The 18,028-nt window shown below is 30.2% G+C and overlaps 1 protein-coding gene across 1 annotated transcript in view; it reads right to left on the bottom strand.

The window, feature by feature from the left end:
* Nucleotides 1–7,569: 7,569 nt before the first annotated feature.
* The window catches only part of LOC106466860 (serine hydroxymethyltransferase, mitochondrial-like), a 26,287-nt gene continuing 15,828 nt past the window's right edge, over nt 7,570–18,028 (bottom strand). The window contains exons 8-12 of the mRNA XM_013927162.2: nt 16,146–16,308; nt 14,282–14,381; nt 13,567–13,722; nt 11,287–11,394; nt 7,570–10,926 (exon numbers count right to left, since the gene is read on the bottom strand). Coding sequence (XP_013782616.1) covers nt 10,796–10,926; nt 11,287–11,394; nt 13,567–13,722; nt 14,282–14,381; nt 16,146–16,308 — 658 coding nt within the window. The 3' untranslated portion in view covers nt 7,570–10,795. The remainder of the gene's footprint in view (nt 10,927–11,286; nt 11,395–13,566; nt 13,723–14,281; nt 14,382–16,145; nt 16,309–18,028) is intronic.

Here is an 18,028-nt window from a genome sequence, read left to right as displayed (position 1 = left end):
TCCCATGATCCATGGGTTACAAGTCGAGTATCCTAACCACCAGGCGACTTATATTTTGAGCCGTATAACATAATATTTTTGAAATTTGAGGTACTTTTACTTTGGTTTGGGAATAAAATTCAATCCATGATACATTCTTCTATCATAGTATCAGGTTTTTCTCTCATTTTCTGAGTCTGATTCAATTTTACTTATTTTTTATATTCCCATTTCTTCTGTATCATTCTGCATTTTTCAACAGAAACTAACACATCATTTAAATGAGATATTCTTTAGTAAGGCCTTTTTTAAAATAAACATAACAGTTTCCATCAGTTCTAGACTAACATTATATCACTGCCATACATCCTTTTTTTTTGGTTATTTAACCCTATAATATGGAATTGATCATACAATAAGTGGCTGTCTTGGTCATGATAAAAACATGAAAATTGCCCTTCAACAATAACTTACTATTACAGCTTTCAAACAGTTTCAATTTTGTGCTCATTGGTTTACTTCTTGCAAAGAAACTTTCATTTAAAAATGAGTTCTTCCCCCATTTGTGTCAAGATTTTAGTAAAAGTTCATTGTCATGTGCAAAGTAATTTACCTACAAAAGACCTGTTATCAGTGCTAAACTAGTCAATATACACTGAGAGAGTAGAAAGTCATGTTTGCATAAAATGTGAATGTTGTGTATGCAGTTACAATGGATTTCTTGTTAAAGTGATCCAAAAGAGAAGTCGTCCAAAAACATTTTAATTTATTCATAAAAGAACAAGAAAAACTGCAAGGCAGAATGGACAGTGAAAGTAAGATACTTTGTTTTCATAAATATAACCACTTTCATTTTATTTGATCATTCAGTGATTGACAAAAAGTCAGATATGACTGATCATACCTCAACCAACAAAAGTCATTAGAAATTGTTGAAGAACATTTGTTGTTTTTGCTTAGTGTGCACAGTATCCTAAATGTCATGAACATGTTGAAAACTGTTCTTATAGTGCAAATCCAGATTAAAAGTTAATCTGAACAAATATAACCTTGCGTTGGGAAGACGTTTCACAACAACAAAACATTTTGGGAGTTTCACTGCATTTTTCAAAGCAAGAAATCAAACCCTAAACTTATTGAAAGTTTATATGATAAAACGTTAAAAACTACCATGAAAACATGGTCATTTGTATGTGATCAACTCATGATTTTAGGTTAAAACTTGCACTTCATAAAACAATTAAAATTATAACTGTAATTTGTAAATACTATGTTCAAAACCACTAGTAATAAAATAATGTTAGTTACCCCTCTCATTATGTAATTGGAGTTCTGATGATCAGACATATAATCAGAAATTTACATGACCTGTCATCCACCCTGGGTCTGTGTCAATATATATATTGTCTCTTGTTATTTTCTCTCAGTTGTCATTTTGAAGTGGAATCCAGAGTGTTCATATCCCATGGCTAGACTTCAAAAGAAAGCATTTGAATATTGCAATCAATGAAGGGCCACAGGCAGATGGAACTCAGACAAACTTTGCAGAACTTGAATGCCTTCCAAACCAGTGGAACATCTGCTTAGTAGATCATTATACAAAACACAAGGAAACTAATGCTATCTGTTGATTCTAGTTTACCATAATTTTAAGGTGCCTGCTCTTGAACTGAATTTTTAAATGCTATGTCATCATACAAATAAGTAAAAGTGGACATCACCAGGCTGGCCCATATACTAGAAGCCTATTAAGTTGCATTCTGCTCACAGCTAGGCACTAGACAGCTCAATAGCAATGGTGTCAAGAATATAAGCAACAGACCAGCATTCTTTTTGCAGATAAATCACCTTCACCCTGCAACTAGATAAGAAGTGCATAAATGACTTTCAGAGAGGAGATCAAGAATACCTCAGGATCTTATCAACAGTGTGATTTTATACATGCCACATCAGTATCAGGTTCTACTTGTCCATGGTGATCAGGTTCCATACTGAAGTGAAATGTCACAAACTGCAAAGATATAAAGCTACCACTACTAAATATTTAGTTATGAGCATGAGTCACTAATCATTACAATTCACATCATATATTGGACAAGTAATAAACAATAATTTTGTAAAAATTAAGTATGATGTAGAGATGGCAATGCCAAAAAGTACAGAAATAAGATTGGGATGAATACACAAAACCATATAAAAATCCCTACATAAGTAGCCAGTAAGTACTGAGTCAGTCTTACAAGCTTATGGTTATTACCCACTGTAAGACTATATAGCACTATTCAGTTTAATTGCTTTTATTCAAACCTGAATTCATGCAACTGACAGGAATTCAACATTTAGTTGTAGATAAAAGTTATTCTTGGAAATATTTGTATTCATCCCTATCTTTTTCTGTATTTTTTGGCATTGCCATCCCTACATCATACTTGATTTTTGCTAATTTTTTTCCCCCTTGTTTCCTCTCGTTCTTTTTTATAAACAATTTCATTGAAGTAGGTCGATAAGTGAACATTTGTTTTATTTTTCTAATTCAATGGTAATATATATCATTAATATCATATCAGTTTCTTCATTGCACATGTAGAATGACCTCAGATATTGATATTATACCATACAATTGGTTACAATAGATTGGTAATTCCTGTTTCACCCTTTACTTAAGTTTTTTAAAGGAACACCATATTTCTATAAGAAAACTAACTTCAAGGGGTAATGGTGACATTGTTTACACTAGAATTATGATTTTTCTTTAGCTTATACTAAGCACTACTGTGCTAAGTAATAACCTGTTCCCAAGTGCTCTTAAAATGATTTTCTGTCATACAAAGCCATTGCAAAAACTTCACACATTTTTTGGCTAGCATGGGAAAAGAAAAATGAACACTTTAGCTACTTCCAAGATCTCCATTTTAGAAACACTTTTCATATTGAAGTCTCACAAGCTGTGAAACACTTGATAATGGCAATTAGGTGCTCAAGTAAGGCTATAACTCAACTTTAGCAGATATATTTAAGCACCATAGAGTAATAGATTGAATGCAACTGCCATTTTTTTTTCAGCCCATCCTATTGTGCTTAGTGATAACCAGATGTTCAATTTTATAAAAATGAACTGAAGGAGGTAATTGTAATTATTTTAAGCAGTGTTTTGCCTTATCATTGCTAAAATATTATTGAATTCCAGTTTCCTTTTATCTTTTTATTCAGTTTTTATAAATATCACTTCTAACTGCATGTAAATCATGCATCAGCGATGAAAAGTTCTTAGAGTGCCTAAATCCTGGTTCAGAAGATTTGTTATTGTTTATCACAAAGCTACACAAAGGGCTATCTGCACCCTACTCAGAAGAGGTATGTTAGCCTTGAGTGATACACTATAAAAGAGGTTCTGGATCCTGTATTAACTTTGGAACTACTTTCCCATTGTCATTCATGCCAAATCTGATGGCCATGAACATGCATTATTATTGCCCAACACAGCAATTTTTATTGTCACCAACTTCTACAAGGGATGGTAATGTCCATCTTATATCTTGACAAACTTGCCACAACCCACCTCCCCACTGTAAACAAGTGTCAGCTTTAAAGACCACCTGTAAATAGATCAAAGGGGCAAAAGACTACTGGAACCACATTGTGATATTTAACAGGTATTACTGGTTGAATAAGATTGCTGTGTTTTGTTTATTGAATTTTGCACAAAGCTACTCAAGCACTATATGAACTAGCCATCCCAAATTTTGAAGTGATAGACTAAGAGGAAAATAAGTCAATACCACCTACCAGTAACTTTTGGGCTACGTTTTACCAATGAGTAGTGAGAATGACTGATATATTATAGCACCCACACACCTGAATGGGTGAGAATATTTGACGAGAGGATTCAATCCCACAACTCATAGGTTGCAGACCTAAGATTGTTGTGAATCCAGCTTCTTTGGCCATCTTTCCTATGAAAAAATCCATTGATTGTCACTTATTGACTCACCTTTCAAAACCAATAAAAAAAAGTTAATTTTTGTACTTTACTTGATAATAGAAAAATATGTCTATACTTTCACTGTTTTCACCTAAAAATAATATGAGATTGTACCAAGATGATATTCCTAAATCAAGATATTCACTTCAATATATTTATGTGTATAAAAGTCATATAAATATCAAATTGTGGAAAAAAAATCAACACACAGAAAAACATTTTCATATATCAATCAATACCTTTTATTTTTATGAGTACATGCCTACATAATAAGAAAAACTTATAAAACATATTTTAGCCACAAGTAAGTTTTAGAGCTCAATATTTATTACAGAACCAAAGAAAATATTAACCGTTTATAGTTAGAAGGCACTGGAAATATCACCTTATGATGTTGTTGCAAAAAAAAGTCAAAAGCAACATATATTTTAACAAAAAAATGATGATAGAATAACATTTACAAATGTAATTCCATTCTGTTAACCAAAAGAATGAAAATGCATTTTTGAAGCATAAATGTCAGAGTATGCAACTGAGATAACTACACAAACTAGGATATATACAGAATTAAATGAAAGGTAATGTGATCAGCATTTTACCAACAACATTAAGCTCATAATATATGTAAACAATTTCAGAAAAAGAAAAACTTGTAAAATATATATATGTGCTTATTCATATAAACATCATGTATGAATGTTAAGTTTTTTTTAGCTAATAATTAACATGCAAAAAAATCTTACATTAACAATAAAAAAATGGCTAAATAATCTTCGGTATAACCATGGAGAAAATATTTCCAACAACAGATTCATATTTTCTACATCTGATTTGTATATCAGCATTTCATATGACAATATGGAAACTGTTGTCACAATACAGGGCATTAAGGCAACAGACAGTGACACAAAATTCTGTTTAATGCTAAGAGCAGAAGACTACTGATATACCTGAACAATTATGAACTTTTTCTATCTTCTCCCACCTTACCTACGTAAGAGTCAACAGTCCCAACAAGATACATGAAACTACATAAAAGCATCACAAGACATTTCCCTTAATGCTTTAAATGAAGAATATTTTCTTCAGCCTAGCACTCAGTTTTTAGCTTTATTAACCAGTAGGAATTTGGTAAAATATGGACATTCAGGTTTTTGAAAAACACAATGAGAAACAGAGAACTTAAATTTTACTAAATGGTGTAGCATATGGTTTATCAAATGCAAAATTATCCCAAAAAACTTTACATTGCACTGTTATCTACCATGCTTTTAAACTTCTAAAATTTTACCAAAATGCAAAACCATTTAGTGACAATAAATTTTATATTGGATTGTTAGTTATTTATCATTGCACTGTTTTAATTTCAACCTATAGCTCAAATTGTATCAAAGGCCTCTTTTGTTATTTGATGTTGAGAATTTTGAAAATTTAACTGGAATCAAGAAGCAAGCTATAACTTATAAGACAAATTAAGAAGTTCAATGCAGATTTGAGATTTTTAATCACTAAGGTTTCTTTTATGCAGACATTCTATTCATCGTTGGAGCTTCATAGTATAATAAAGTTATTTCATCAATTACATAATCACAATGTTGGTTTAGATATTTGTAAATGTTTGAAAAATGACCAACACTAGGCTTGAGATGTTATTTTATACATTGTTTCAACAGGGTGCATTATTGAACCCACATAATTTTGTCCACAATGAGAACATACAAGTTGTGGGTTAAAACTCAGTTGTAAGACCTGGATATCTCTTTTTGGTTTGTGATACCACAATTTGTAGATGTATGACTTTGTAATTACAATTTTCATTGTTATTTATTTAATAAAAAGGCTTATGAGTTGTGACTACATTTCCTTTTTAAGTTGGTAAAACTGGTGGTTTACAGACCCCCTCTCCCAACTATAAAGTAGTCTTGTTGCCACCAAATTTCATAATCTTAGCTTTACTGTATGTTTCAGAAGTTCGCTTTGATACCTACAAATACTATACTTCAAAGGTGAATAAGAACAATATTATACTGAAAAATAATAAACATTCAACAAGACTTTCCTAAGTAAGAAACAAACAAGCAAAAACTTGTCATTTTGTAAACAGATCAGCTACTTTATTTTAAATTTTTCCTCCATGAGCTATATTCACACTGTTGAAAATGGTGGCAATTTATTCCACATAAAATTTGAAGTTTATATATTAATGTTATAAATGCATAATGGATCCAGTAAATATAAACTGTTGTTGAGATTCAGTTACTTGGACTAAATATCACAAATTATTTAATTTTTGCTAAAATTGAGTTTACCCAATAATACAAATGTAGGGAAAAATTTATTCAAAACACTTTAAGTACAGTTCTTAAAAATGTGAACTACAAACATCTTAACAGATAAAAATGTAAAGCATGCAAGTTGAGATGCTGAAGTTTAAAATAGTTCCCCATCTTTATAAATCCATAAACTTAATGAATTACAGTTTTAAACATTTTAACTCCTACTTGCGTATAATAACAAAAACAATAAAAGCAAGACAGTTATAACACATTTTATTAAACATTACCAAGTATCTAAAATTAGTTGGTTTAACTTGGAATTTCAGGTATAGTATGTGCTATTTATGACAAAAAACATTAAAGTTCAACTATTTTGGTACTTACAGATGTAGCCATAAGAAATCATAAAACATAATTGATGTAAATTAACAGTAACTGTGTATAAACATCATTTAAATTTCACAGATTAAAATTCCTTTGAAATTTTATTTTAAAGAAAAGCAGAAATTATTTACAATTTCATCAAAAGTGCATTGGATAAACCTAAATTCATATATTTTCCACGTAACTTATAACTAATAAAATAAAAATTTTACATTATATTTACTTAAAACTACCATAAAACAGTTATTTGTATCTCAGAAATTCCTAATAAAATCAAATTTCTTCTCTTAAATGTTTTTTTTTGTGGACAAACACAAAGCTATATAATGGGCTATCTGTGACATGCCCATTGCAGGTAACAAAACCAGATTTTTAGCATGATAAGCCTTCAGTCTTAGTGCTGTGTCACTGGGGAGCCTCTCGAATGATTCACAAAAAGTTTAACTCTTAGTGTACCACCAGATGAAACTAGATATATAAATTTATTAGTTATAGAACTAATTACTGTACTTGTAACTGTAGAACAAACATATTTGAAGTATTGTTCAGATTATATATGTGGAATTACATGAGCATGAAATTTCATTTGTTCTCTTCTAAAGCAGTACAAGCAAATTTAAAAAAAAAGTTTATTTTGTACCCCTTGTCTGATTCAAGAAAATTATATTTTACTTGTTAATTCACATTAGAATATTAGATAAAAATTATTTTTCTTTCATAGTCACGTACAATGTATATATGAGAAAGCTCATTCACTATTCAGTATTTGGTAAAATAAAAATATAAAAGTCTTTTTAGCACCTTTTAACTAGTTCCTTAAAATTTCTTTGTTGATAAATATAGCATATGAAATAAGAATTTGAATATATTATTACTTACTTTAATCTGCCATCAGATGATACTAACATTCTTTAAAGTAGAAGTTCTTTTGCCAGTTTTTTTTTTTTTGGGGGGGGGGGCAGATTCTATATCTGCCATTTCCCTTTCTAGTGCTCAATTTTCCCACCTGCACACCTTTCTTACTATCCTTGTATGGTACCTCTCCACCCTTCACCTGATGACTTTTCCGGGGAATCTTGATCACTCCTTTTTTCTACAATGGCCCATTCTACCTCTTCTGTCCTTTCTCTTCTCACCTGGTTCCTCTGTTACTGAGAACTTTTGAGAAGTGATACCCTCCTATCTCAAGTCAGTCTCCCTTCCACCATTTCCCTGGGACCTTCATTCTGCCCCTTTTCTTAGTCCAGAAAGTTTTAATGGGGTCCCCAAATCCTTGGACCCACAAACTGAAGCTTCCCGCTACCATTTTTTCCTAACTTCTTCCAATACAAATATGACTTCTTTGCCTCTTCCATTCGCCTATACAGGCATGAGATGAAATGAAGTCTACCACAGGTGTGCCCCCTACAGAGCTCCTGCCATCAAATATCACACCCCATGGTCTTTCTTCATATGCTTTCTGAAAAGGACTCATCTAGGTAATCTATGCAATGGTTCCTCTGCCATTTTGATATGGAATTCTAGCTTATATGTGTGAGGAGGTGAGTATTAATTTCAGAAGTCAAAATTCTCCTTAACATAAAATGTATTTCCAACAGATACCTCTTCACACAGTTCCTCCCATCCTCCCCACTTTATGGTACACATTTCTTCATTACCTTGTCAGAGAATGAGGATTCATGAGTAGGAAATGTATGGGGAGTCACTGTGCCTGGAGGTGTGTTGCACTCCTACTAGTGGAAGGTTCTGCTGCATGATGACATTATCATGCATTGGCACATATCCACATGAAATTAGGTGGAAGCTTTCACAAGGCAAATCTTTTTGGCAGAGCGTGTGAACACACGAGGATAAAAGCTAATCTGTGTGTGAGGTGAGTACCATCGGAAATACATTTTCAGGTCAGGAAAATGTTAACTTTCACAACCAATGGAATTATATTGTCATTTAAACAGTTACAAACTTGAGAAAACTAATAAATAGCATAGTTAGAACATCCAACTCATAAAAGAAAAAATACATTGTGCATCTATGAATTTTGTTACCTTTATCCAATATATTCACAAAATAAACATTTTGGTTTAAATTATAAATTCTCTGTTTTAGGTTTAATTTGCTTTAGTAATACATCAAATTATGTGAAGTAACAGCAATGAGGCTTTTGAAGACATACTATTTACTGCAAGCCAGCTGCTCTCTTTACTCCTGAAGGATCTATTCTTCAAAAACTTAAACCTTTTGGCTAATTGTCATTTTGTTTCTAAGCAAAATTATTTTGCTTGTCTTTAATTCCAGTTTTATTAAAGTTATCTAAAAAAACATAAATTGTCCAATCTACCAACTTCAAATTTTGAAATAAACATATATAGTCCCACAGACTATTCTGCTTCAATCTGTTTAACCTTGTGTTCACCAACCTTAAAATCTTATTAATTGTTTGTATAAAACAAAGTCATGGGTAAATATGTGTTTACATAATGTAAATGTATAAATGCAAGCATAGTTACTCATTCATTTATGGTTTCCTATCAAATTTGCAGAAACAGGGTGTGATTGAAGTTCAAATAGTAAATGTCTGTAACATCAGGATGTCTATAAATGATACAGTACACTTGCAATAACAGGATATGACTGTAATTCAAACAGTAAGTTACTATTATGCAGTACATGGACAAAACTGAACTCAGATAATAAGTTGTAATTCTGTAACAGAATAAAATTGTAGGTTACTATTCTACAATGACATGACTCCAACTCAAGAGCTAATTCAATATTCTACAATAACAGGACAGGGGAATAGCTAGGCATATACACATACAACCATGCTTAACATTGAAAACAGATATAAATGTTGTTTAATATAAAACCTTAAGTTGACTGTTTTCTCCCAACATAATTTAGAAAAAACTGTCAGCAATAAAAATGTAAATTTTTACAATACTTTATGTCACCTATGTAGTTAATTTTTAATGGATTATACTTGCAAAAAATGTCATCAGAATTAACCATTTCAGGTTTAAGTTTCAAACTTCCCCTAAGCATAACTTAAACTTACACCTAGCTATGCTCCTGCAGGATGTGACTATACCCAAATATTAAGTTAGTGTTCTGCAACAACAGATGAGAGTTTAAGATAAGTGATAAATCAGTGTTCTAAAAGTACCCTTATTGTTGTTTTTGTGAATCTTTCATACTTTGAACCACCTTCTTGATATAAATAAGCTAAATAACTTGAGATTTGTTTTTATATTGATATATATGTATATTTTCATACAGAACTAAAAGTTTTTAACAATAATTTGTCAAAATCGTAAATATATCATCTGAAACCTGAAATTATTTTCTTTCTCTTGATCTATTTACCATAGAACTTTCTTCCTTCCTAGTTATACCGGAATTTAAAATTTATTACTGTACTTCAAGTTGCCTGAACTGTATTCGAAGGTGAATGGGACTTTTTGTTGTTATTTAGTTACAGTATTCTGTTAGTTGTACACCATAGAAAGATAATAAGTTACCTTAATGGGTTTTCTCTGCATGTTTATATGTTTTACTAAAGTAACTGTCTTGTCAGTTAATTGTTTTAAAACATAACTTTAGTTTTGTAGCTCAAGCCTGAGGTGAGACATCGACAAGCAATGCTGGGATCATATCACTCAAAACGTAATTGTCGTTACATTTTTTTTTAACAGGTTTGATATATTATTATAAGTAGACTATACATAATTTTTTTTGTACAAAATAAAGTGTGATAAATACTATTTATATTAATTTTAATACATCAGACGATTTTTTATTGCACCATTTCTTTCAACAAAATGGCCTAGCAAACGGGTCAGTAGGCCTACTTACAATATTAATATCAAAACTATCAGTTTAGCCATTATGCAATACATGCATAATAGCACAGTATACAGATACGTTACTCAGTGACTTTGTATTATAAATCATAAGTTGACCAAAAAAATCAAACTTATATTGTAAAAAGGTTTCATGTACTTGAAATGTCTGTATTTCAGATTATGTGACATTTAAGAGTTATTACTATTTACTAATAAAAATATAAACCTGGTGAAATACCATACACCAGCAAGAAGGAAAGGGTTAAAAACATCATACAGATATCCTGTGAATGAATTTCTTTTATTTCTCTGTTAAGGGTCCAAGACTGTTTTTAATGGTCTTCATATCCTGGCAATGGATATTGTGAAGCAAATTTCTCCACATCATTTTTTAATGCAACAATATGCGACTTTATACCTTCATCAGAAGCAATAAACTCTTTGAAATCTTTAACAGTTTTACCTGGAATAAAAACAAACTAGTTCAATTTCTTGTTCATAACTAACTTTATAACTTAAAGTTTCATTTTTTACAGAAAAATATTTATTGCAATCCCTAGGAAAATAATTTAAATGAATACAAATTGTTTACCTCAACAAATATTGTCTGGATATTGAAGTACTTTTACATCATTTTTACATGAATAAGATAGTTCCTCTTTAGAAACAGATAAAACTTGTTGTTTTCCAGTGATTTAAAAAAAAAGAAAATGTTATGAAAACTGATAATCTAATTTTTTTTACTGTTCACTTATGTGTGAAATACTGAGGGTAATAAAAATTAATCCCGAATTCTTGTTACACATACATAAGAAAGACATACCTGATTTTCCTTTGGCTTCTAAAGCTATTTGAACTGCACGATCTATGAACTCAACAACTTTTTCAAACTCCTTTTCTTTGAACTGTCTAGATGTGAGAGCAGGTGCTCCTGAATACACAGAAGTGAGAAATCAGTGTTTTTATATATATATTACACCTTATTATAGAGAAATAATTTCTTATCACTACTTCCTTACACCTACCTGTGACAAGCTTTCAAAGTTTGACACCTTATGTACTTTACACCTTATTATAGGTACACATGCTTTAGATTTAACAGACAAACATATTTTTAAGTATCTTTTCTTTAATGTACATGTACTATAGATTCTGTTGTTGTTTTTTAATATAAATTCTCAAAGTTAGCTTACATATTTCTTGACGAGATCAGAACTAAAAATTACAATTAAAAGTTAACTTTTTTCCCTTTTCTATTTATTGTAACACTTTTTATCACTATAACTAACTTCACTTGCTACTAAACTGGTAAGAAGAATGTACAACAGTGTGCATGGCAAAGTACTTAAAAATAAATTACCTTTTCAACAACAGAATTATTATTTTGGTTTTCTTATACAAATAAGCAATGCAAGCACAGAAGGTAATTTCCTACTTGGAAATTCTCATTTAGTTTGTAGGTAAACCATGCTTCCCACATCTCTTTCTAGATATACAATTTTTTTTCACACTTTTATGAATATTATTTCTCATTTTTGGTTGAAGAAAACATTTTTGTATTCACAAAAGCTACATCTGACTTTCAAATATTACTATAATTATTCTTACAAGAAGCAAAATTCAGTAAAACTGATGAAAATAATTACTTTAAACCTATTACTAGAAGTATAATCTGCAAGATTTTTTTTTCCCTTTATAAATTTAATCCCAACTAATGTTATGTGGTCGGCCATTATCGTAAGTCGAGAATTTGTACACTCAGGTGGCTGATCCCAGTCAGCAATTATATAGGATGAGCATGCTCAGTGATGACAACTTGAATTCACAACCCTCAGGTTGTGAGTTGAGTACCCTAACCATCAAACTATGTAAAATGCATAAGCTGGCAGACTTTGAAAGCTTGTTACAAGTAGGTGTAAAAAGGTAGTGATAAACAGTATTTTCCTATAATAAGGAATAAAATATATTATCAGGCAGGCTTTATAAGCTAGGTATATAAAACGTAATGACACAGATATTGTTTTTTTCTAACATTCCATTAAGTTTATTTGTTATGGACTTTCATTTTATATATCTGTAAAATGAAATTACAAAAATAATCTACATTACAATGTGATATTTTATGCTGTTGACTAAGTTTAACATTTTTTCTGCTTGATGCTGTTAAATCAATAAACTGCCCCAATACTTCAGTTTCTTCAAATGTTATTTCCAGTAGTTGTATCTTAATTATGATATATCTGTATACACCTAACTACAGTTTTTTTTGGACATTTATTTAAAATTCTATCTGCACAATTATCAATAACATCTAATCAAAACAAGCTACCTACATAGACCAGAATTGACATTTACCTTATTAAATAATGTAGCTTATTTAATACACCATTCTAACTATATGTAGCAAGCATGTGAGTGAGCCACGGATAAATCTGAGAAAACTAACCTGAAGTTTGTGGGTTGCCAAACATATCCCTACACACCTTGAGCTTATCAATATATTAAGCTAACAATACTAGATAATCCTCACAAGTGTAAAGAATAAATAATAAATATAATAAATATGATGTGTGTGTGGAACATATTGCTGTTTTTAAAAAAATGAGAAACTGGTTGGCAAAAAAAAGATGCTAAGAACAAAATTCAATTACCGAGAATAAATTGTATTGATACAATCATTATATTGTACTGAATATTACAGTTTTCAGATTGTATCAATAACTTTTTACAAGTGAAGTCAGCTAAATTTTAAATCATGGCATTACAATAATAAATACTTTAGAGTTTTATTCCAATGAACATATAAAATAATAAGATTTAGTTCATTAATTAAATAATTTTTAACAATACTCAAGCAATTCAAAAATATTAATAAGGCAGTTTTATTTTTCATCTGTCCTGCTTAGTTCAAGTCAAAATACACAGTATAATGAATTTAAAGCTAATATAAATAATTCAAAACTCCATTAATGTAAACAAATATAAATTAATAAATAACAATCTCTAGGAAACCATTTTTCAATTTTAAAAACATAAAAACTATTATTGCAAAAGTCATTTATGATTTGGATTTTTAATATCTAAAATAATTCAATTTGCATACCCAATCTTAGCCCACCAGGCACAAGAGCTGATTTATCACCAGGACAAGTGTTTTTATTAGCCGTGATATTTGATACATTCATGACACTCTCAACCCGAGCTCCATCTAAGCCCTTTGGCCGCAGATCAACCAGTAACAGATGATTATCAGTGCCACCTATTAAAACAAAAAACAAGTTCTTGCCTGAAGAATTTTTATATTTTATTGACTTTACAGTCATGTTCTTAAAAAGTTTTGAATTATTCATACATTTAGATAAGCTTTGATTACAACCCATTTAAATGAGATGACACATCTATAGAATATAGATCTTTGATGAAATGAAAACTAAATTACTTATTCTCATTATAATTTTACATGTGGGAGTTTTTCGTTTTTTTACTGTACAACTTGTGAAACCTGTTCAACATGCAGAAATAAATGCTATAATTTTAAAATGCCTTGGGAGAAAGAATCACAAGTAAATATAAATAAACTGTAGTTAGTGGAAAAGAACAGACTATGACACATACCTTTCAAAACTGTTTAAAGTATATCTAGAAAAGACTCCTTTCTTAAAATCTGAATCAAGGTAACCCTGCAAGTTGTTAACACGTGAAGACAAGTATCTCAAGTTTTAAAAAGTTTGACATGTAGTAATTTTCTGAATTCTATAACACACTGATTTTTGACATTTAAAGTAAAGCATAAATAAGGAATAAAACAAAGTTTTCACCTGAAACTAAAGTATAGCCACGGTCAATTAGAGCCTTGGCCATAGCTTTAGCATTCTTCAGAACTTGTTTCTGGTACTCTTGAAAGGCTGGAGTTGTAGCCTGTTGGTGGTATATTTATAAACTTTGAAAACAACAATATTGCAGGTAAAACAAGTATATATATATATAGACACACACACTAACAAAACAGTATAGACACCATTTCTAGCTTATTTGTTTTTTCATTATTTAGTACCCTACCCAAAATCAGCTCAAATATAGATTTCTTCTATCTATGTGGCCTGAAAGTAACTTTTCAGTTTCATAAACAGTTTTCTTATTGAACATGAGCATGTCTTCTGCTATAAATTACTTATACCAGATAAAGCAAAGAGTTTTAGAAGAAAAGGAAGTTTCTCATGTGCCATTACCTGCCTAAAACACGTGATCTGGCATATATAAACTATGTCTATCATTTTAAGTCACTTCTAAATCATCAATAACACTTCAATGCTAACTCTCTCAAATGTTTGGAAGTATAAACCTTACAAGAAACTTGTAAATGTAGACATTTATAGCTCATTAATTTCAATGTACAGTCTGAAGTTAGTAAAAAATTGCAAGTCAAAGTAATTTGAATACAACTTGATATTAAGTTATTCTGATTTCATCAATTAATAGGCTGTAAAATAGAAAGAGTAATACAATATAAAAATTGATGTAAACTTGAAAAAATATATTTAAAAATGTAAATCTTGCAATTATCAGAAGTTTGTATTAGTTTTTCCTTACTACAAAATATTAAACGTACATTTAAAAAACATTTGTAATAATTACATTTAACACACACTTCTGTTGTAAAGTGAATTCTGTTTAGCATATTTAAAATTTTTAAAGGTGAATAACTTCAAACTATCACACACATTTTCTACTTTTTATATTTTTGATTATAATATATTTCATAAACTTTAAAACTGTGTTTTGTTTTGATTTTATAAAGCCACTTTTAGAAATAGAACTCAAACATAGAAAAAGGATTACCCTTTTAAGTACCACATTTCTACCTTGAAAAATGTAATTACTGTGAAAGTAAGGTTGTGAAGTATATCTATTAGTACCACAAAAATAAACTTGTAACATGAGATTTTCAAAGAATGCATTCATTTAGGAGAAATTCACATAAGCTAAGTACAACAAAAATAATGTTGATGTTCAACATGACAAAAACTAAATGGCACATGTCTTTGTAGCATAAACTTATCTATACAATTATAAACATTTTTCTGACATGATATTAGTCACACATGTTGATATAAACTGAAGTTGTAAAGCCCCCTACTAATCACACTGAGAAACTTCATGCAAAATTTGTTAACAGATGTGACTTGTTGGCTTCAGAAAAGAGGAATTACATTTAACAACATGTTATAACAAAGAAGAACACTACGAAGTTGCAAATAAAATCTTATAACCTGTGGGAAATGAAAATGTGGTTGTGGGTATCATTATTTCCCCTACATATTAGTAAGAAACAACCTTTGTAGTATGTTGTAGTAACAAAATAAAAATCGCCTATCTTCTGTAGATTATAATCATGGGTATTCCAGTGAATAGAAACAAAGAAAAATCAGAGAGAGAGATAAAAAATGGTAGATACTACACCATCTGTACTGATACACACACCCTGACAAACATATTGCAGTAGCCAGGTTTCTTAATACTTTTAATGGTTGAGGTATAAAAAAACCTCACAATGTATAAATATTTATACTAAAAAATATGCAAGATCACATTCACATTTTACTACAAAACTTATTTACAAGAAACAGTTAATAATTATTTAATTCTCACAATATTTTCCTTTGTAATGTTTGCATTATTCACCTGCTTTAATGCTACTGCCACAGAAGCAATAGCATGATTGTGGGGTCCTCCTTGTAAACTTGGGAACACTGCAAAATCAATTGGATGTTCATAGTCATACATAATGTCTTTGCCCTTCTTATCTTTACCTTTCACTCCTCGTCGATAGAAGATCAAACCTGACCTAACAAGTAAAAGAAAAACATCATTAAATAAGCCACAACATAAAGATAATACACAAAATTAGTCAAGTAATCATTTTTGAAGCTCATTTTCCTGCAGACTTAATGTATAAAAAGATTTCATTAATACTGTAATATTAATATTTTTTAATCTCATTCTACAACAGCTAAATTAAATAACACTCTTATATATTTTAAGTATAATATAGAATATATGCACCATAATAATATTTTTTTTGTTGAATTTCACACAAAGCTACTCTAGGACTACCTGCACTAGCCTTCTTTAATTTTGAAATGATAGACTAAAAGCAAGACAGCTAGTCAATATCACTTACCACCAGCTATAGGGTTATACTTATCAGGCTAAATAGCAGGATTTGATCATCATTTTTATAAAGCACCTATAGCCTTGAAATACAGAGTGCATTTTTTGCTCTTTTATTTTGACAGTAACAGAGCAGGAATCATAAAACCTAACATACACAGTCATATTTTTCATGTATCACAGGGGATTAGGTTATTTTTGTCTGAATTAGGTATGTAGAAGACAATACATAGAGGGTTGAGCCTTTTTTTCTTTACTTCTTTTACTTCAAATATAATAACTGTGAGCTAACATTCCAAAATATGGGATTTTTCCCATCCATTTCAACACCTACTCTCCAACATAACATGTATAGAGTGTTCTTACTCTAATACAGAATGACTGTCCTAGCTACATCTACAATCTTGATCTTACATGTCTAATTTTAGGCCTGCTGATTGTTAAAATTACTACAATTTTCTTACAGGACAAATCATGTGCTCTATAATACCTTTATAGATGCATATCACTTACTCAGTATGTGCCATTAAAGCCTGATTTTAGTAACACTGATGGAAAATTTGATATATATAGATTACTATATTCATACATCTAATAAATTATAATCTTTTAACACTACTTTCAGACAGTGAGAATTTGAATTTTGTTGGCCTCATTACTCTTTATGGATTCTTAACTTTTTCATCAAAAGAAGTCTAGAAATAGATGGTAATTGGGCTATATTTGAACTTTTGCTTGTTCCTTGTAGCTTTAATATGGATTTATATCACCCATTTCCACTAAAAATAACAAAAACGTGCATTACAGTTACGTTAAAGTGGCTTTTTTTTTTCAATGTGAAGCAAGAGACAAATCATAAAACAAAACTATGGAAATATATTGTTGTGAAAAAAATTAATATCTATCCATACTGCATGTTTGATGAATTTAATTATCAAGTAGCAGTATCATCTCTACTAAAACTTATGATGAATAATAATAAACTTCACTTTATCATTTTAAGGGGGGGAAAGTTTGAGATTCCGTTACACACTTTTAGCAACTTAAAACACATTTTGCTTATTATATTTAAAACAGAAGTGTCAAAACCTTCCTCCTTATGGTCAGTCTGAAAACATCTACTTTTCACCATTATTAACAGTAACCATTCACTCTTTCACAAATCAAAACAGCACTTTTAAACTCTCACTGGTCCTTGAACTAGAGAAACATGTAGTCCAACATCTTTCTACATTTTTATTGACATAAATATAAAATAGTCCATAACCATGTACATTGCGTTTCAACATCTGTCCAATCAAAAATTTTATTTTGTTAAACAAAAAACTGATACTTACTTTTCATGCACAACAATAGCAACAGTATGAAAATAACACTTGTGTAGAAATATAGTC

The sequence above is a fragment of the Limulus polyphemus genome, unplaced genomic scaffold (genome assembly GCF_000517525.1).
Source record: "Limulus polyphemus unplaced genomic scaffold, Limulus_polyphemus-2.1.2 Scaffold2401, whole genome shotgun sequence".
NCBI lineage: Eukaryota > Metazoa > Arthropoda > Merostomata > Xiphosura > Limulidae > Limulus > Limulus polyphemus.
Note: the sequence above shows the minus strand (reverse complement) of the source record. Positions and strands in the feature narration are given on the sequence as shown.